General features: G+C 37.0%; 1 protein-coding gene and 1 long non-coding RNA gene across 6 annotated transcripts in view; one reads left to right on the top strand and one right to left on the bottom strand.

Annotated features, from left to right (window-relative positions):
• peak1 (pseudopodium-enriched atypical kinase 1) overlaps positions 1 to 9,208 on the top strand; it is a 154,903-nt gene extending 145,695 nt beyond the window's left edge. For all 5 annotated transcript variants that reach the window (XM_049474338.1, XM_022671638.2, XM_049474340.1 and 2 more), the window contains one exon: positions 5,255 to 9,208. In XM_049474338.1, the coding sequence (XP_049330295.1) occupies positions 5,255 to 6,466 (1,212 nt within the window). In that variant the 3' untranslated portion in view covers positions 6,467 to 9,208. The remainder of the gene's footprint in view (positions 1 to 5,254) is intronic.
• Positions 9,209 to 16,271: 7,063 nt separating this feature from the next.
• Positions 16,272 to 18,205, bottom strand: LOC125799205 (uncharacterized). The gene is made up of 3 exons (XR_007438034.1): positions 17,984 to 18,205; positions 16,843 to 16,972; positions 16,272 to 16,630 (listed from the first exon to the last, which is right to left on the bottom strand). It is a non-coding gene; the product is annotated as an uncharacterized LOC125799205 (long non-coding RNA).
• Between the last annotated feature and the right edge of the window lie 3,566 nt (positions 18,206 to 21,771).

Genomic DNA, 21,771 nt, shown 5'->3' on the forward strand with positions numbered 1-21,771 from the left:
GCCCGAGATCCAGACTCAACTGTAGGTTTGGTAATTTGGGATTGACTGACGGATGAGTGGAGCGATTAGTATTCGTGAGAGTGGGCGAGATGAGCAGACTGTGGATGAGAGCGAGGCAGAATGAAAGCTTTATTATTTACACGAGAGAACCTTCAGTGTCGCTGCACATCAAAGACTTTTCTACTCGTTTTTCCGCTGCACTCTCTTGTGGATAAACCGCACGGAGACACTCACATAGTCCCAAATTAAAAGCCACCCTCTGTGACCCACCCTCCGCTGCACATTCAATATCCACCCACCCCTGTCTAAACTGTTCTCACACACCGCATGTTTTATTCATAAGCCTCAAATGACAGTGTGCAGAACATTAGTATGTGCAAGGTAATGTTTAGAGAAAATGATCTGAATATTTTGGGGCTTGTGCATTTTTAACAGTTTTTATGGCAATCAGATGATCTCATTTAAGAAACAAATGACCAGAATTAAATCTAGGCTAAAAAAACATTTGCACATTAGAATATTAGCTTTTTTAACATTTAATTGGTACAGTGTACACTAACTTAACTGAACCACAGTTAAAATAAAAATGAATTAAGTAAAAAAATATGAAGAAGTAAGTTGAATTTTAACTATAGCATGACTGAATGTGTTCAGGAGTTAATTTAAGTGTATTTTCTTTATAGTGGGAGTATATCTTATTATTATTGTCACTGGTTCATCAGCAAGGCTTAATAAAGGACCTCTTTGCCCCCCGAGTGGTGCATTGTGTGTAAGTGTGTCCTTCAGGTTGAAGTGCTAATTGAAACTCCCACTTCACTTACTGATAATGTCAAATATTCATGCTCACCCACAATGTATTTTCAGTGGAGCTAAATAACTTATACACCTTTAGCCTCATGTGGTCTCTACTCTATTATACTATTTATACTTATATGTAGAGCTTGACAATATATTGATGTTTTATTGTTTTATCAGAAATAAGCATATCTAGAATATCATCAGCATATCATCATGTACATAAGGAACACAGACCCAACTGCACATTACATGATGTGAAGAAAAATATAATAAGATTAAAACTGTGTATAATGTCTGGGCAATATTGTAAAAAAATAATAATAATATTGATATTCTTCAAATATATGAGTGATTCTCAATTACGATTTTAAGTTCTTCTTTTTTACTTTATTGATTAACAGACAGCAGCATTTAAAGTGATGGACAAGTTAAGTGTTTCCATTACATGTCATTTAATTTTGTATTTAAAATGTTTTTTTACGAATAGTAAACAGCCAGTTAAATCTTTTTTAAATGGCTGTGGTGTGGTTGTACTTGAACTATTGGCTACACTGCCCCCATGATAACCAGTGTTACTGCTCTGTTCCACCAATATCTATACATTTTCAGAGATCCTACACAAATAGAGATAAAATATGCACAAAGAGTGAAATATACCATTGGTCAGGTTTGTATAGATTTAACCACAAAAAAAACCTCCAAAAAAATATCAGCAAAATTACAGCACAGTTTAACATGATACAGATATTTTATTTTTATATTGTCAATCCCAATCTTACTTTATATCTACCTTAGTGATCAGAGGGTCCATAAGTGTCCACAGAAGGGCTTCTGTTGTTACTGTAATGTGACGTTCAAAAGTTTGGGGAGTTTTCTGTAACTGTGAATAGTTAGTATATCTAAGCCTGCTTTCCAAAATGCATAAATGTTGTAAATTCAATTAACAAAAAAAAATAAATCCAGCCAAAATAAACTAGGGTTACAACTTGCTTAGTCATCAATGTGAACAACGATCTGATGATGCAAATTTTAAAGCTCAGGAGCCATGGGCACTTCCTAGCAGCTAACTGACCAAATCAAAATAATAGATAAACCATAGACCATAAAACACAAAAGAAAACATTGCTTTCTTTTAATTCTTAAAAATTGCCTACAATTTTTTGTTAGTTTAAAACAGTGATAAGATGAAAATTAAAAAGTAATCTTGCTTGAAATATTAACGAAATATATCAAAAAGTTCTGTTCTTTAATTTTTTCCTTTTGGAAATCAGGTCATCTCATTTCACTTATGTATTCATATTTCATACTATAACATATTTTGACCTGGGCTGCTCAAACTTTTACATACCACTTATGTTCACTGCACAGTTCTTAGGACCATACCTGTCAAATTTTAGATTAAAAAATAAGGGATATTTTCCTCTGTCCGCTTAAAGTTGTCCCACCAGCCCAACGTAGGTTCAGTATCCCTTACATTTTAAGACAGGTTTACAAAAAAAATCTAAAATAACGACATGTGAACCACTTACACACAATTAGATTATCAGAATCTGAAATGTTGCGGACATTCCTACATATGTCATTCTTTTAATACAGCCAAATTAAAAACACTTTTCCAAATATTTTTTTTAAAGTTTAGATTTCATGTCTTTTTGGCATAAATGCACTCTTTTTTATAATATATTTTTTATTTATTTAATGGATTTAAAATTGAACAAAGGGTGCACAAATTCTGCAAACTGAATCTTTTGATCACTCCACCCCTGATCAGTTTAGTTAATTTTTAACATTTCTAGTTCAAGCTGTATTTTTTTTTTATTTTAAAAGGTTTAATCTGTGTGTTTTATTTCAGAGACGAGTATTTTTAAGCAGCTATCAGAAAAATCTCATCACAGTTTACATGATTAGCCTACCGTTCCCTTTCTTTTAGAAAAATCGCTGTATATCCAGATATGTTTTAACATCAGCTGCTCCGACTAGCTGCCTGTGGCTTCCCCACACTGACCCTCCTTTGCAAGCTGATTGGCTGTTTCTCCTGAAAGGCGGGACTTTCTCCTTGAACCGGCTGCACGATTGGTTAAGAGACACAGAGCAGTCAGCTCCCTGTCTCCTCAATAATATATATTTTTTTATTTTAATATAATACGGGAAATTTACGGGAAAATACTAATACGGGAGGACAGCGGGTAAGAGGAGTAAAATACGGTAGTTTCCCTGCCAAAACGGGAGACTTGACAGGTATGCTTAGGACAGATTTCATATACTCTAGTTACCTGTATTATGAACACAGTGTTTACTGGTGTGGTAATTAAAGGGGATGTGATGAAGAGTAGAGTCCTGTCAGCATGCAGCTCAGCTCTACAGTTAAGGCCACAATTCCCTTCCCTCGCTGAGAGGAGACTCACGCAGACGAGCAGCTGGAAGATAAGAGGATAAGATGACTGCTGTGACTTTGATCAAACTAGAAGAAAGAGAGGGAGAGAAAGATTGCTGGGTAGGAATATTGGGAGAGGCTGTCACTCTGCATTAAAGCTCAGAGGAGCCTCACAGCCCACGCTCAGCACTTCTCATCAGAGATCTATCGCTAAAAGAGTAATAAGCCCTATCAGCAGGCAGAATATGATTGAAGCAGAGGAGCAGGTCTCTCGCTGTCACAGCCCTTCAGCTTTCAGAAGGTTCACGACCTGCTCCAGGCAAGATCAGGCACTTCATAATCATAACCATCTGCACAGGTACCCGTCTCTCAGGGATGCTTTGACCTGCTAATTAAATTATTAAGATGTAAACAAAGTCATTCAGGTTGGTTTAATGTGAAATATGTTATTCAGGGGGATCAGGGGCTCTGGCACAGCAGTGGTTCTGGGAATCAGTCGCCTAAAGCAAATAATGCTTTAAAGCTACACAACTACTACATACAGATATTGCCAGAAATGCCAGAGGCAGTGTTTAATGAAAGTTTTGAAAAGTTTGTATGGTCTTATACTTTCTTTTCCAGGGTATTGTAGAAAGGAAAAATAGATTTACATGTTATATTATATATAAACTTTATATTTATGGAATTTGAAAATAGCAATTTCCAGACCTGGATAAGTTTTGGATAAATAAAAATACACAGTTTTGGAAAAGTCATGGAAATTTGCTCTAAAAATCTTTGTGTTTCTGTTTATCAATGGAGAAAATCTATTATGAGCTAACAAATAAGTTAATTCAGTAATTTGACCCTACACAATGGAGCTCTTAGGATCTGACACATTTTATTATTAAAAATTGTGTTTTAGATTCATTTTAGGCCTACTATAATTTATATCGATTATAGTTTTAGTTGGTTTTTGGTTTTATTGTTTGTCTTCACTGATGTTTTGAAATTCATATGGTCATGAAAACTTGCATTAAAAGCATGGAAAAGACATACGAGAAGTCTTGGAAATGTATTGGTTAAAAAGTGTAAAAACCCTGTATATATAGTATAAATATAATTGTATAGAATTATATACTTTACTATTTTATCTCTGTTCAAAATCCTCTACAAAATCTATAAAATGGCAACTTTTCAGGAGAAAGAACAAACTTTTTTATTAAATTTCATTAGAAGTCATTATGAAGTTTTAACTCCAAGCAATTGTCAGTCACATTTTTACATGACCAGAGGTGCCCAACCCTTTGTTTCATGAGTGTCAAAAAGTGAAAAAGAAAGGCTTCTGAAAGGCTTTGTTTACTACTTAGCCCAAAACTTACCACAAAATACCTTTTAAACTTGCTTTGCTTGGTGACCTTTTTAATATCAACTTTTAAAAACAAACACAAATATTAATGATGTCTTTCACAAAGTCCGAGTCCAAAACGGACGGACTGTGATGATGCATACATTTTAAACCAGAGCCTGCTCTACTCTTTGCTTTGTATGAATACGTTAACACCCGGCTGACTAGTCAGAGCTCTGTAATCATGTTTTCTGACCAAACAAATAAGCATTGAGACGGTTAGATAAGATAAGACCACCTTATCTTGTCAGTAGCAGAAGCTATTATGACAAGAAATATGGTGACTATGGGGAAATCCATCCATCCATCCAAGTTAGTTTATATAGATGTTTTTTTTTTTTTTTTCACTTTATCTAGGTGCATCCTAGTTTGTTCATGTTCCTCGAAGGACTGCAAATGATAGATTACAGTGTTAACGATGACAAAAACAAAGCACATAAAAAGAAAGTGTGAAAATTGAAGAGTTATGGAGTTTCTAGCCTTGTTTACAGAGCACATAAATCTATAATGTATAATTTGTCTACATTTGTTCTACAATGTAAAATAAAATATATTTTAAGGACAAATCAGTACTCTGACTTTTCCAAGAAAGTACTACAATGATCTGGATCTGCCAGCTTTATTGTCCTGCATCACTCTTTGTAAAACCCTGTTCTTTGTTCTCTCTGTCTCTTTTGTCTCTTTTCTGACTTCAGATCTGCAGGTACAAGGTGAAGGAGACACAGCAGCAGTTCTTCCACAGCCTAGCTGTGCGCCAGAGCCTGCCCCTGCACTTCAACATCCAGCAGGACTGCGGTCACTTCCTGGCAGATGTACCCGCCCGCCTGCTGCCCTGGGAAGAGGAGGAAGATGATGATGAGGAGGAGGGGAGTGATGAAGAGAAGGAGAAGAAATTGGAGAAGAAAGAAAAGAAGAGTGAGGGATGGAAGGAGGAACGTAAGGGAGAGCAGAGCGAGGAGGAGCTGGCGGCGGATACCAGGCTGCGCAGTCATGTGGTGGTGATCACGCGCGAAGTTCCCTTCCAGACAGTGGCGGACTTTGTGCGTGAAGGTGTGGGGCGTCACGCCCGTAACCCGGAGCTGTACGAGCGGCAGGTGTGCCTGCTCCTGCTTCAGCTGTGTGCTGGCCTGGAGCACATGAAGCCCTACCATGTGACCCACTGCGATCTGCGCCTGGAGAACCTGCTGCTGGTGAACTGCCAGCCAGGCAACCCCTGGAACATGGATCTGCTGGAGCCTAACAACAACAACAATGGCGCTACTGCTTCAGCCTCATCCTCCGCCTGCCCCGCCCGCCTCATCATCAGCAACTTCTCGCAAGCCAAGCAGAAGAGTTCCATGGGCGAGGAGCCGTCAGTCGTGCTGAAGGACCGTTCACGGCTGGCGCCCGAGCTGCTGAGCGCCACGCAGTATCGCAAGTGCGACGAGTTCCAGACCGGCATCCTCGTCTACGAGATGCTGCACCGGCCCAACCCTTTCGAGGAGGCACCAGGGCTAAAGGAGCGAGAGTATGCACGCTCCGACCTGCCACCACTGCCCGCACGCTCCCTCTACTCGCTGGGCCTGCAGCGCCTGGCCTCCATGCTGCTAGACGCCAACCCCTCCGAGCGCATTCGGATGGGAGACGCTCGCGCGTGTCTGCAGTGTTTGCTGTGGGGGCCGAGAGAGGACCTCTTTCACACGCTGGGCGCCGGCGCCACACCCGCTCAGCGGCAGGCCACGCTGCAGAACTGGCTGGACCTGAAGCGCACTCTGATGATGATCAAGTTCGCAGAGCGCTCATTGGACTCGGGCTGCGGCGTGAGCCTGGAGGACTGGCTCTGCTGCCAATATTTGGCCTTCGCCACTACAGACACCGTTGACCGGGTTATCCGCATCCTGCAGGAACCGCAGGCGCAGCTGCTCTAAGCTCTGCTGCTAAAGCCAAAGACATGGTTCTCAATCCTGGTGCTAGAGTAGCTCTTGTCCTGCACATTTTGCTGTTTTCTTGCTTGTTTTTTTCAATCAAAGTGGTTCCCAAATCACTTCTCCAGAGAATTTCAAGTATTTGTTGTGGTGGCCAGATTGGGCACATATTTAATGTTGCCGTGGTCAAAGACATTTCACTGATACACAAAACACACCACAATGTTTAGTTTGTTGGGTTTGATTTGACACAACAGGCACAATTCACAAGCGCATCAACACTGTCAAAACTAAATTCAGTGTTTTGTTTTTTCTCATAACAAATATCACAGTCCCATGATATGCTCAAAGAAGAGTGAAAGAAAAGTGTGTAGTGACATAAATTATCACGATAAAGGTATTATATTTATATAATTGCCTAGGGTGGGTTAACTCTAATCACTCTAGAAATTGCAAACAAATGCCTCAGTGTTTGCTAATGCCGCACAAGCTGCAGATCACAAGATTTGACAGGTTTCTATCTAACATCTAGACCTGTCGATGACTCTACGTCTGGTAGTGTGGAAGTTTTTGTGACTAGAAGTTACAGCCAATGAGAGCACAAGATACTGGGTCATGAGAAAGCCGAGGGTGTAGTTAAACAAACACATGTCTTTATATTAATTTTCTATATTATTCAGACTCAAAGTTCTAAAGCTTGTGTCTTATGGACATCTATTTAGGAAGAAATCAAGGTATATGTCTTATATGATATGGCATGGCATTGCATCACTTCTCATGTGTGGGTTCTCATTGTGGGTTCCTCCTGGTAAAAGTTCATTTGTGATCCTGTGTTGCCAATCAATCGTGCAGTGTGCAAACCAAAATGATTACACAATTCTCAAACACAAGACAACAAACTGTGTTAATAACAAAAAAATACAGTGGTGTAGTGTGAACCTCCCTTTAGAAGTGCTGCTGCGGGGAATGCACAGAACAATGCATTGCATTTAATTGGAGTGTTGTGCATTTCTTAGGATAAGTGTTTCAGAGCTGGGCAATTGTTAAACACTAAAATGTGCAGGACGGCGCTCTTTTACAGCAAGTGTTTGGGAACTTTTTGGAACAGTTTTGGGCAGACTTGCACATGCCAGTAGCGACTACAAGTCAGCTCTCATAGATCACAAGCCACACCCGTGCTGGAGACCGCTAGCACATGCACATCTGCGCTGTACACGCCTGGGTTTTCATCTTTTCTTTTCTTTTTTTTTTTCTTTTTATATTATTCATTTGACAAACTTGCAAGTTATGTTTGTACTTTGTGTTGGTTTGAGTCTGGTTTACATTGATGTTGAGTGGTGAAGAACAAGTCACATGGAATATACAGCGTTTTACGCTTGTTTCCGATATTTATTTGAACGAGTTTGATAGTTGTTTGGATAAGTGACGTCGTCCGGTGGATTATCTGTTAGTGGAAAAGCTGTCAGTGTTTATTTTTTATTATTATTATTTTAGCAGCATTTAAATCAATGAACAGTATGAAGACATTGAGGACAGACTCAGTGGTTGACAGAACACTGCATGATCAAATGCTCACACTGGTTTACAGTTACAGATACAGTTAGAACTGTTTGGGAGAGCTCTGATCTGGCATCAGCAGCTTTTCTCTCGTGTTGTGACTTGCAACTATACTTTATTCTTTTTTTTTGTAATGGCCTGTATGGGGTGTGTCAGACTGAGAGTTTCACCCAGGGCCTGTGAGATTTTAGTGTTACAGCAGTATGTCAGTGTTAAAACTGACAAAAGATTGAAAAATAAAAAGGGTGCACCTGTGTGGGGTGGTCCACACTGTGTGGGGTGGTCAGCACCTAATACCACCCAGCTTCTCTTGTACATCTCCCTTTGCTCAGATCCCACAAATCTGTCTAATTTTAGTGTAGACAGTACTTTTATCATTTAATGTCTACTTTTACTTCTACTTTACTTAGAGTTTACTGAGATTCCCCTTCCTCCTGTTCCAGCATATCTCTTTATTTTATTTATAGGCCAAGAGACCGATTTCAAGCTTTCACTTGTTTGAGGTAGATGACGCTATTTATCATCAGCTATCTATACCTAATCTGTAATAGAGCAGATATTATGAGACACGGACAATACAAATGGTTCCAAAGCAACCGGAGTAAGATATTTTTCTACCACCACAAACTACCAAAGGTTACCAAAGACATTTGGCCACCGTTCTGGCATTCAGACGACTGAAATCTCTCTGAAATACTGAAGAGAAGTGTATTTTTAAATGTTTTTAGCGCTTACTTCATAGCTTGCTCTAAAGGAGCAGAGTTATTGGATGATTGGGTGAGGTTACATTACTACTAAAGTGTCCTTATGCAGACGTACACAGAATAATAAAGCAGTTCGGTCCTCGGATTCAGAAACTGAAAGGCGTAGGAGTTGGAGAGCGTTTTTATTGGGGAAGGTGCACTGTGGTTTAGAGCTCCGATCAGAGCGAGCTAGTTTCATTTTTGATGCCCCAGAAGAGTTCAGCTCCACAACAGAACTGCAGAAGTGGGCCAGCTCAGCCCCGGATAGTCTTGGAGTGGTTGGAGTGATAGACACTATGGATTTATGTGCAATGATTGTAAATTTTGTTACCTATGGAAACAGTATTTAAACCTGTTGTATGTTCTTGATATTATGCAGCATTCAGTTATTGAGTTTTTATGTTTGGCACATAATTGATGATGACAATGACGATGCCTGCATCAAGGCCCGGCTCTTTTTTTCTTCTTCTTCTTATCCTTTTTTATGAACCATAATTTTACAAGTTTTATTTTATTCACAAGCTCACAAGATGCTGTCACAGTGTGCGAGTGAGTGTCTGTGTGTGTGTGTGTCTGTGTGCATGTATATTTGAGTGTGCATGTTTGGCAAATGATTAGTCAGGGAGTGCACATAAAACTTATCAAAAATTTTTTAGTGTGTGTTAGTGGGTTTTTTTTATTAGTTTTGTTTATTTGGCTTTGGGAGCGTGTGCATGAGTATGTTTGTATACCGTATTTTTCGCACTATAGGGCGCACCTTATCATCATATATAAGGCACACTATCAATGAACGTTTATTTTTTGGTCTATTTTTATACATAAGGCGCACCAAATTATAAGGCGCATTTTAAGAGACACTATAAGGAACTTCTAATTTAGCAGGTCTCGCCGCTGGGTTGTGGTGGGGGGTAGCTTACTAAGTTAAGAAAAGCTAAGCTAAATAAACAAAACTGTAATAAAAAAGACTCTCTTTTGATGTCAAACGAGTGCTGGATCTCCACAGATTTCTCTCCTGAAAACTGTTTATTTGGGTGAGTAAAGCCCTGCTGCTGGAGAACTAAACTTAAACTCCTGAATAACACTGCAATTTGGCGGAGTGGCTTTACTGCTCCATAATACCTGACAGGTAAAATTCATACATAAGACGCACTGGATTAAAAGGCACACGATCAAATTTTGGGAAAATGTATGGATTTTAAATGCACCTTATAGTGCGTAAAATACGATAAGTATGTGTGTGTGTGTGTGTGTGTGTGTGTGTGTGTGTGTGCATGTGTGCTTCTCTTGAAGAGTATGACAAGACACGACAATCGGACTTGAAGGTGAAGAATGGAACTTAGGAGTCTGCAACAGGTCCCAGTGGGGGAAGGAGTGAAGTTCTACATTCACACTTCAAAGCATAGGAGCAAAGAAAGAACCATTACTTCACTCTCATAGACTCCTTACAGTGACCGTGAAAAGCAGATAGGCAGGACACACCAGAGGCAGTAAAGGTAAACAGTAACAGCTAGCATTTCTTCCTCCATGCGAAAATGCTAATGCTGGCAAATAAATGTGCCATCAAAGATGCAACAAGAGTGTTACTTGTACCAGCAGGGGATATACAGTGTTTGCCATTGAAGCCTATTTTACATTACTGGGACAACCCTTGTGCACCAGCAACTAAAGGTGGCTTAAGAGTCTACAGGATACTGATAAAACACGTCAGCTGCATCAATGAGCTCTTTAAAACCACATAGTCCACAACTGATATGTCAGCCATGCAGCAGTGTTGCTACATTTATACAAACTTTATTTCCTTACATTTTTTTAGTACAGGAGAGTCATCTGTCTTTCACAGGCTTTTTCTCTTTATTCTGTAAGCTGTACGTTTCTGTAAGCTGTGGATCTGAGTGCAGGACAGACCTGGTTCTTATGAATGACACTGCTGAGCAGTGTTAACCTCTGTGAATTAAACTGAAACGTGACTATAATAAAAAAATGTCACTGTTTGGACCCAGCTGTAGTGCAACTTACATTAACCTACATTATCCTGCCAGCCCTCTAGTACAATGTATAGGTAATGTCTGATAGGTAATGAGCCCATGTTTGAAAAGAGCTGGTGATTTTCCAGTTAATCCAGAGTGGGTGCCTAGGCAAGTGTCTAAACAACACAGAATCTTTCCTTTAGTGAGAGTTAAGCCCTATCCGGGTGGTTTCTCAGGGGGTCCAGAGGTAATTTTCTCTTTTATGGGGGATCCTCTGTGATTTAATTCCCGTCCAGTGTAACTGTGTTTGTGTTTTTCTCAGATGTCCTCTAAAAAAAAATACAGGTAGAATTACCTTAAGTTTTTTTCGTCACCTCGCATTTCATAAAATAGCTATTTGTCCACTGCCACGCACTGTAATTACACTTTGGGTGCACGTTTCCATGGAGATCTGCGTAAACACAACAGCGAGTGGAAATGGAGGAGCTACTGAAAGCGATGTCACGTGACCGGGAAAGCCAAAAAACTCACTTGTCCTTCAGGTTTTTCAGTTGCAGTCCGGATGCAAGAGTTTTATCACTAAATAGAAGTGTAAAATATTTTTCACAGACATTCCCCTGAGAAACTAATCCCGTCCAGATAGGGCTTTATATTTCTCACACAGGAAATCTCCAGCTGTACGCTGCATTTGTTGAAGGACAGCTCCAGCTAAAGTTCAGGACTGACATTATCAGGACTCTATATGTGAAAATGGCACAAGAAAGCATCATTAACTTTGCCCTGTCTGGTCCTTCCTCTCCTCCACCTCTCAGCAGGATGCTATCTACAATTAGCCTCTGTTAGCTAATGTAACGGCATTAGCAGTATTGAATTGTCTACTCAGCTTTAAAACGAGCTGTTTGTATTTGAAGCACTTCACTCAAGATGAGCACCTAAAAAGTAGGCTATGCTATTCACACTACCCAAACACTCGACTGCTCCACACAGCTGGAAACACACCGCTAAAATTACACCACTCAGTGTAGAAGTGTGCTGCTTCAGGGTAGATTTGTTACATTTTCTACTGATATTGACCCGATGTCGATATCCCAGTACCAGTACCAATATGCCATCTCAAGTGCGAGTAGAGCACTCCCTTGGGGGCTGCTGTGATTGCAGTTGCGGTTCTATTGTGCAGGAGGGATTGATTAGCTGTGTGTGTGTGTGTGTGTGTGTGTGTGTGTGTGTGTGTTTGTGTGTGTGTTTGTGTGTGTGTGGGGGGGGGGGGTCTTCATGGACTGCACTGGTTGGCTGTCCTACCGTCAAAGTTTTTTTCCCCTCATTTTATTGAGTTTTTATAGAATCTGAACTCTTAGATTGGCGTGCACACACACACACACACACACACACACACCCCTATAGCACACGATGTTCCAGATGCACCACTCTATCCGTCAGACAACAACTTTTCTTACATACATTTACACTTTTTATGCAGAGGGGAACTTCATGCTCATGTCTGTAGCAGTGAGGCGGTCTGTAGACCGGCTGTACAGTCCATGCTGTATGGAATATGTGCTGTATGATCCTCATATTAACAGTCTCAGAGACTTCTTACCACTACAAGCAGCACGCAGAATCGCCCTGGACAATATTCCATTTTCCTACGCGGTATTTTTCAGTAGTATCGCCAACAGTGTGTTTTACTGTTGCTTACCAATGTATTTTAATGCTCACTGATTATATATATATATATATATATATATATATATATATATATATATATATATATATATATATATATATATATATATATATATATATAAGAGCTCTACTGGCTTTCTATAAATATATATGTATATCTCATGGCAGATGGCCATTCATTGTTGTCATTCATTGAGTTAACCGATAGTAATAAAATGATGAATATATGTTTTTACATGCTGTCTTTGTGTGTTCATTGGTCTTTTAAAAATAAAAAAAATTGAAATTCACATTAATCCAAAAATTGTTCATGGTATAAGTTTAAATAAAAATTTAAGAAAATATTTTTTTAATAATAGCATTTGTTGTTTTAGATTTTTTTTGTTTGTTTTAGTTAGAGAACATTTTATAATTGTATTGATAAAAAATAATTTCTTTATTTGTTTCTTAAATGTAAAGTAAAGAAAACTATTGCAACAGCAAGCATGTAGCATTAATGTTAACTCACCAGTCATATAACTTTTTTGTCACATTTAGGTATGTCTTGCTGCAAAATACACATTTTTGCTTCTGAAAAATGTGCACCTTTCATATGCATATGGTCAGCTCAGAGCCCCTGTAATCCTATACCGTATATTTCACACTGTAAGAGGCTATTATTTGACACCAGTAGTTAATGTAAACAAATTAGTTACGTTTTTTCTTTTAAGTATCGTTTTTATTAGCTTCAGTTAACACAAATGTTTTTTCACTTTCAGTTTTCGTTATTTCGTTTATTTTTCGTTAACAATAATAATTGGTTACATAGCAACATTGTGGTTATCACACCAGAGCTTTATATAAAATAAATACATAATTAAAAAAACTATTTCGGGTCGGGCCACGGGTCAGGTCGGGTTCAGGCAGAGAATCTAAGCTCAAATTCCTACCAGTGGCCATCAAACTCTATAACTCCTCTCTCACTGTTCTCACCAAGCAATAATAACTAACAAGACACAATACAATAATTATGTCTGGAATAAATAGGTTGTGCAATCACTTTAATTTTTTTAACTGCTAAATTACAGTATGTGTGTTTTTGTATTTATTATTACAGCTAATTTTTATATGTGTACATATTGCAATTTTCTCTCTTGTGGTAAATTATTATTGAGTGATTATTATGCAGCATAAATGGTTGTTACTGTAATAACTGTAATTTCCCTCTGGGATCAATAAATCAATAGATCAATTTCTAATTCTAATTCTAATTACACATCATATACGTAGACGCCACATCGACCAATGCCGTCTATTGGAGCTGACGTGCCTGCGTGTCCGCCATATTGGAGGAGGCAACTCTGCGACCCGAGTACATTAATTTACACTGAGGTAGGTGTAAAAAAAGGGCAAGGGCAAGTTGATTGACAGGTCGCCTGAGAGCGTGAACTCGCACCGCCACTGTGGCTCAGTCGCGGAGCTCTGGCTGGCTGTGCGGGTCCCCAAGGTGGAGGGCGGGGTTTGGGCAGTCACACGGCCCCTCCTCCCATATCTGCCGTTCTGGCTCCAATTTGCCTTTACTGCGCAAGATGGCAGCTTTCATTTTGGTCATATTTTGGCTTCAAAACGTCGTAATGAGAGTGAATGTCTATATTTAAATACATCTATGTTTAAAACTGAATCTTAAACAGACACTTTACCTTTTATCCATCTGTTTTTCATTTACATTTGAGCACAAGGGCCCCTGCATCATGCTCACAGAGGAGGACTGGGAACCACCACGCAAGAAACTTCGCGTCTGATTCACCAGTATCCTTTAGTATCTTTTATTTATTCTATGTAAATATCTCTCTATGTCTCTTTAGTTTCCTTTATATTTTTTACAGTTAATAAATGTTCTTTATATTTTATAGAGTTAATTAATTATTTTTAAATTACTTGTTGAGTAATTCTGTGTGATTTTACAAATAAATGTAAATATTATTAAATATTATATATATATATATATATATATATGTGTGTGTGTGTGTGTGTGTGTGTGTGTGTTATGATATTATTAAATATTATATATTTAAATATTACTAATATTAATCTAGTCACAGTAGGCCTGTTACGATAGGATTTTTTGTGGGCGATATATTGTCCCAAAAATTATTGCGATAATCAATATTATTTTCATTTTAAAACTATTTTATGTCACTGATATAATGATAATATAATATACAAAAAAGAATCAACAAACATTAAAAAACAACAAAAAAGAAATTATACCCTTTTAAAGAAAACTAAATTATAATAATCATAGTCTTGGAAATACATATTTTTTCTTTACCTACTGCAGTCCATACTGTGTGTATGGAGTCTCAGTTATTAAAGCATTGGTCTGTTATTGCTGGCTAAAATACTTTTCATTGTTATATATGTGTACAAACATACAAATAACCACAATAGACGATATCACTATATCAAATATTACTAAGGTCATGTCCATTTGTTGTACGTTATGTCGATAATGTAATTATTGTGACAGGCCTAAGTCACAGTATTCAATTAGTACTCAGCTTTTAGTTAGTTTAGTTTAGTTTTTAACTTTTTGTTGTACTTACTTCTAAAAATATTTTTGATACATTTTGCTTTTTATGAAATTAGATTTTAAAACATTAGCAGTAATGATAATCAGCGTTAAGTGTTAAAAAACTGGTAAAATGTATTTTTTTATGAGCTTTTGAAGCATTAAAATGAGCACTTTTAAATAATGATAGCTTTTTAACATTAAGCATTTACAGTTATTATAATGTAAAGTTATTATAAAACATTAAATTTAACCTTTTTACAAGTTTAAACATTTATTCAGGATATTTTAATAGCATCTTTTTAACAAATGTTGATTTTATTTTGTTATTGTTAGTATATATTTGTCATTCTAATATTAATAAACTCTTTTTCCACCTATATTTTGTCTCATGTCTTTTATTTCTCTTTCCTGTTTGTACACATTAGCTACTCAGTTGTGTGGCAGTATTTCAGCACTGATAACAGATATACAAAACGCTCAACTTTAGCCTTTTAAATATTGGTTAATGTACCTGCTTCCAAACATTACAGGAAGGACATGCATTAACTTTTTACCACAAGATTTAACATCAGAATGGCCTACAAAGAAATCAGGAAAAGCTAGTGAAACACAGACACTATATGTTGGCCATTTCTAAAAAGAATAGGCAGATTACACAAGCCATTAAAGACACAACTCACACCATACATATTGGTTTTTGATCTTCAGAAGAACCAACTGATGTAACTTCCTGTTGTAGATGTGACTTTTTTAACTTAAATATTATGGATTTATTATTTTAAAACAATATTTTTAAAGCATAGATGGTATATGGAGTGACACAACAATATTGACATCTCTAAAAGATTTTATTAATTATATTTCAGATTTGTATTAATGTTTTTATTACATATCTTGCTTTTGCAATTAGGTCAATGTACAAGACACTATGCTTAATAATAAAATGTATTTTAAAGCTATGTTGTGTGCACATTAATACATGTAATTTACTGGGGACAGAAATGGCACCCATTCAGTGGAATGGCTCAGCTATTATTTGGATGGTGGGTCATTCTCAGCCCTGGAGTGACACTGGTGAGCATGGTGGTGATGAATTATTGTATTAGCCCGGGTCTTTTTTATACCGAATTCTCTTGAAATGTGAGCAAATTTAACTTACTGTAAAATATGAGAACATAATAAATAACTTGTCATCAACACTCAAAACCACCAAACGAAGGGGAGGCAGATCCAGCCAAAAATTTTTACTGAAATGAAAGGGCTAAAATAAAAATGAAAATACTTTCTTTGACATTTGTTTTTCCACATGTGTAAAAATATTATGAAAAAAATCTAAATAAAATCAAATCAATTCATTTGCAATAAATGTTTTACTCAAGCTCATATAATATGTGACTAAATTAAAATTTAAGTAAAAAAGATGTCATTTATTTTATTTAACAAACTGGTATTTTATAGTCAAATCTAAAATAAATTACCCAAAGAAAACAAACAAACATTGGCTTTGCTTTTTCCTCATGAACAGCACAATAAGTTGCAAAATAAAAAATGCAGCATGTAATCAGCTTTTCTTTATTAACTGTGATAAGATACAGATGTGCCAACATGATGTGCCAACATGTCTGATGGAGGATCCAGCTGTCTGCAGGCTGATGTGGCAAACCTAAAGTCAAACGACATTGAACATAAGACAAAAAAATATTATCCCTGGACTATTTGAAATAAAAACGTATAGTAAGAAATTTAAGGTTTTTTTATTTATTGTATTTGAATGTTAATTTTTATATCTATGTAATGAGAAAATCGATGGTTAATTGTTCATTGTATTATATTGTAATGCTATAATCTTTAATAAAGTCTATTTAAAAAGCCAACCTGGTCTTCAGGTAGAGTCTCCAGGTCAGTTCCAAGAAGCACAGGTGTGCAAGATGGCTGCGCAGACGCCACACCCAGTACTCGAACCTGTCATCCCACGCGATCGGGAAGAAAGAGGGGTAGAACAGGCCTGCAAATAAACAGAAGAACACCATACCTGTCAAGTCTCCCGTTTTGGCCAGGAAACTACCGTATTTTACTCCTCTTTCCCGCTGTCCTCCCGTATTAGTATTTTCCTGTAAATTTCCCGTATTATATTAAAATAAAAAAATATATATTATTGAGGAGACAGGGAGCTGACTGCTCTGTGTCTCTTAACCAATCGTGCAGCCGGTTCAAAGAGAAAGTCCCGCCTTTCAGGAGAAACAGCCAATCAGCTTGCAAAGGAGGGTCAGTGTGGGGAAGCCACAGGCAGCTAGTCGGAGCAGCTGATGTTAAAACATATCTGGATATACAGCGATTTTTCTAAAAGAAAGGGAACGGTAGGCTAATCATGTAAACTGTGATGAGATTTTTCTGATAGCTGCTTAAAAATACTCGTCTCTGAAATAAAACACACAGATTAAACCTTTTAAAATAAAAAAAATACAGCTTGAACTAGAAATGTTAAAAATTAACTAAACTGATCAGGGGTGGAGTGATCAAAAGATTCAGTTTGCAGAATTTGTGCACCCTTTGTTCAATTTTAAATCCATTAAATAAATAAAAAATATATTATAAAAAAGAGTGCATTTATGCCAAAAAGACATGAAATCTTAACTTTAAAAAAAAATATTTGGAAAAGTGTTTTTAATTTGGCTGTATTAAAAGAATGACATATGTAGGAATGTCCGCAACATTTCAGATTCTGATAATCTAATTGTGTGTAAGTGGTTCACATGTCGTTATTTTAGATTTTTTTTGTAAACCTGTCTTAAAATGTAAGGGATACTGAACCTACGTTGGGCAGTACGTGGGACAACTTTAAGCGGACAGAGGAAAATATCCCTTATTTTTTAATCTAAAATTTGACAGGTATGAAGAACACAAATGACTTCATTAGTGCTGCTCAAACCCATCTCCACTCATTTACTGATCGGTCAGGTACAGCTGCACATGTACAAAGAGAACCAGATTAAAGAAGGGAAAATAAGAAACTTACCGGTAGCTGGGAAGTAGAGGCGCTGAGACGTTCCACCCGGTCCATGCACGGGAAAGGATGGGCAGAGGAACACAAAGGCCACTGTTGGAGCCGATCCGGGCACTGTAAACAACAATATCAGATATTTAACACATATTTGCAGTATATTTAAACTGAATGTATTGAATAAATCGCAGATGAAAGTCGCTTGTGTTCAGCCTTGAACTTCTCAGTCCAATCTGAGCTTCAAACATTCGTATCTAAACATTTTAAACCAAACGGTTGCTTAGCAACACAAGGCGTCTCAGGAATTAAATAAACATACTTTCTAGATTGTGAGGAGACCTATGAATCCGTTTTATTTATTTATTTATTTATTTATTTATTTATTTATTTATTTAGTTAGTTAGTTAGTTAGTTAGTTAGTTAGTTAGTTTTTTTTAACGTTTTTTGCCACATTTTTGCCATATTTTTAGGCCTAATGCTGTCAGGTGATTAAAAACTAATTAATTACATGCTCTGTTATTTATTTATCTAAATTAATCACATTCAGGAATTGTAAACTGTACGATTCAATAGAATTTTAGCTGAGGAGCAAATAAATTGCTAAATAAATGGCACAGATTTATAATCTACCTTTAATGAACAGCTACCTGTAATTAATTAATAACATATGCTGTAAATACTTTAAATCTCTTACATATACCAGACGTTATTATCAGGAGTCTAGGCTAATTATATATGTCTTAAAAAGTAACTACACTCTAATACATTTTTCACATTAACATTAACAATTGGTATTGTTAACTGGCCTTCTCTTAGTTCTTTATTTCTTTTTTATTTTATTTTGTTTTGTAGTATCACTCTTATTATTATTAGTTTATTTTATTATTGAATATTATATTAAATATAATAACAACAACAATAATAATAATAATTATAATAATACTGTACTATATAAGTTAGATTTGTCTTATTTTTTATGTTTTTTTATTAATCTCTACTTTTTATCTTAATTTTACTTTTTTAAGCTTTTAACCCCTTATATGAAAAAAGGTTGATTGATTGATTTATGAATTGTGTATGATGTCTGTACATTACTCTGCTCTTCAGTTATGAAGATTAGAACACCAGCACCAGGTTACAGTGTCTAAAATTAAGTAAATCAGCACTAGGTGGCGCTCTTTGTTTTTATTTTGGCACTGAAATCGTGTTCATGTTTTAAAACCATAGACTGGACGGCACCATAGATATCTTTTACGCCGCACACCCTGCCTCCTGGCGCGCCTGCGTGGCTGCCATATTGGAGGAGGCAACCCTGCTTACACAGACCACTTTAGCTTCTAAATTAGTTTCTCTGATATGTATATGAACTTTGTTTATTTATTCTATTAATTACGGACAACATCTCAAAGACAAATATTTGTTAGGTGTCATTAATCAGGACAACATTTGATCCACTCTACAAATTCACATTCAGTAATGAGCAGCACTGATGCTTCCTCGAGTGGGAAATCTCTAGAATACTATAAATGGTGCATGTAAAAGTGTGTAAAAACTAATAATGTCTATAGTGTACATATCCTGTGTTAATGTGTGGTGTTTAAAATTATTTTTGCTGCCTCTACATGGCCAGAAAATAAATTAAATTAATATTTGTTTTTTTCTTGTGTGTGGAGAGGGGGTTAATCCACACTTATTGTTGTTCATATATATATTATTAAAATGTAACGTACACTGTTTATTATAATATATACATATACATATATGATGCATTCCACCCAGCTGCCAGCTGCTTGTAGAAACTCCAATTTAAACTTATTTTTTATAAATCTGGAGTACACAAAACATGTAATGTCCTTTTGGGTCACCCGGGAACGAGCCTACAGTCGCTTTTCCCTCTTTTTTTTGTTTTTTTCTGAGCACAAAAGCGCTTCACTCACGCAAAGAGCTTCTGTAGACATGATTGCCAGCTTCTATACTTCTCCCCCACGAGAACCTACGAACTCATGCGTGGACGATGATTGGTAGGTCACTAACGTGTAGTGTTGCCAGTCCCCCGAGTACGACACGAAACGAAGATAACGGCTTTCTGACATAGTAAACATTGTAAGGGACAAAAGTGTCATGTAGTCTGAGCTTGGCATAAGTTGGTTGGTGTGGGGGCAGAGTGTTGTGTTAACTAGCTGACTAGCAATAGCTAATTAGCTATAGCTAACTACGTTAAGTTACCTTACAATGCGCTAGAAGCCTCTTTATTTACTGGTTCCTGCTATTGGCAGTATTTTTTTTACATTTTCACTTTAAAACAGGCACGTTACTTAGAATTTTTATAAACAGCTGATATTGCTATCCTGAAGTATAATCCTGTGGTTTTGTTACTATTACTGCCTTACAGTTCAGAATTATATTGGCTCAACGTTGTGTGGTAACTACTGGTGGTTCTCCAGTTTGCCAAACGTCGCCCTGAAACATAAAGCTCATTACGCTTCTGACGGAGACTAAAGGAGTCTGCAGGTTAGTCAGCAACACGCATGCAACCAAGCTTAGCATAAACATAAACCTACAGATGCAGTTTGTCAAAATATTGACTTAGTATTGTGGCGGCTCTGGGTTCCTGTGTGCGAGGATGACAGGGGTGGGGCATCTCCCTTGGGAGGGGTTATGCAGAGAGGGTGGGCACCACTCTGGATCTGCCATCTGGGAGACACACAGCTGGGTTGGTGGCCTTTGGGCTATTTTAGCTCTATGGGGATGGTTTTAGCTCTCCTAGTCTTGTTAAAGACTATACGTGTGTGGCAAGCCTGTTCAATAAAGGAGCTGTTGAGCATTCAGCATGAGTCTCACGGGTCTTCCTTCCTCTTCCACGCCACAGTATCTCAAAAATATTGACTTAGTATCTCAAAATATTGAGATAGTATCTCAAAATATTGAGATAGTATCTCAAAATATTGACTTAGTTTGTCAAAATATTGACTTATTATCTCAAAATATTGAGATAGCATCTCAGAATATTGACTTAGTCTCTCAAAATATTGACCTAGTATCTCAAAATATTGAGATAGCAATTTACTTAATAAAAAAAAAATGCTGGAGTATTTTTATTTTTTAGGTAGTGGGAATGAGCTTCCACAGAGTGTTGCTGATTGGATAAGTTGAAAATATCTCAGAGAAGCTTCTGCTTTAGTTTAGAAATAATAAGAACTGCCAGTTTAAGCAAATAAAACTGTAATTCTTAAAAAAAAACAGTCATGTCAGGATGTAAATCTATACAGATTTCTTGTCTAAAAACTGTTTATTTGGGTGAGAAAAACGCATTTGTTTATTTACAGTAAGCTTAGATTTCCGGATTTCCACTAAAGCTGGATCATTAGCATAAGCTGTTAACTGCTAGCGGGTAATGCTAATGCTGCTCCAGCAGTGCTAGCTGGGGTTAGCAGAAGGCTACAGGGCAATAATACTTCTGAACAGCCAAAGCTCTTAGCATGGTTACTGGTAATGCTAATACTGCTGGAGAAATTAACTGGGTGGATGAAATGAAAGGATTTTAAGTGCACCTTACAGTGTGAAAAATAAGGTTATTATTTAAAAATGGACACCTTGATTGAAATATAGTAGCAATCAAAAGAGACACATTCTGATTCAATGTTCTTTATATATAATTTAGTTTTTACATTGTAGATTATTAATAAAGGCACAAAAACAATTACATGGAATTATGTATAAAACAAAAAAAAGTGTTTGTCTTCCACAAACTCCTGACCTTAGCCCAACTGAGACTGATTTGGGATGAGCTGAAGCTCATTTGA

This window comes from Astyanax mexicanus, chromosome 2 (genome assembly GCF_023375975.1).
Source record: "Astyanax mexicanus isolate ESR-SI-001 chromosome 2, AstMex3_surface, whole genome shotgun sequence".
In the NCBI taxonomy this organism is placed as follows: domain Eukaryota; kingdom Metazoa; phylum Chordata; class Actinopteri; order Characiformes; family Acestrorhamphidae; genus Astyanax; species Astyanax mexicanus.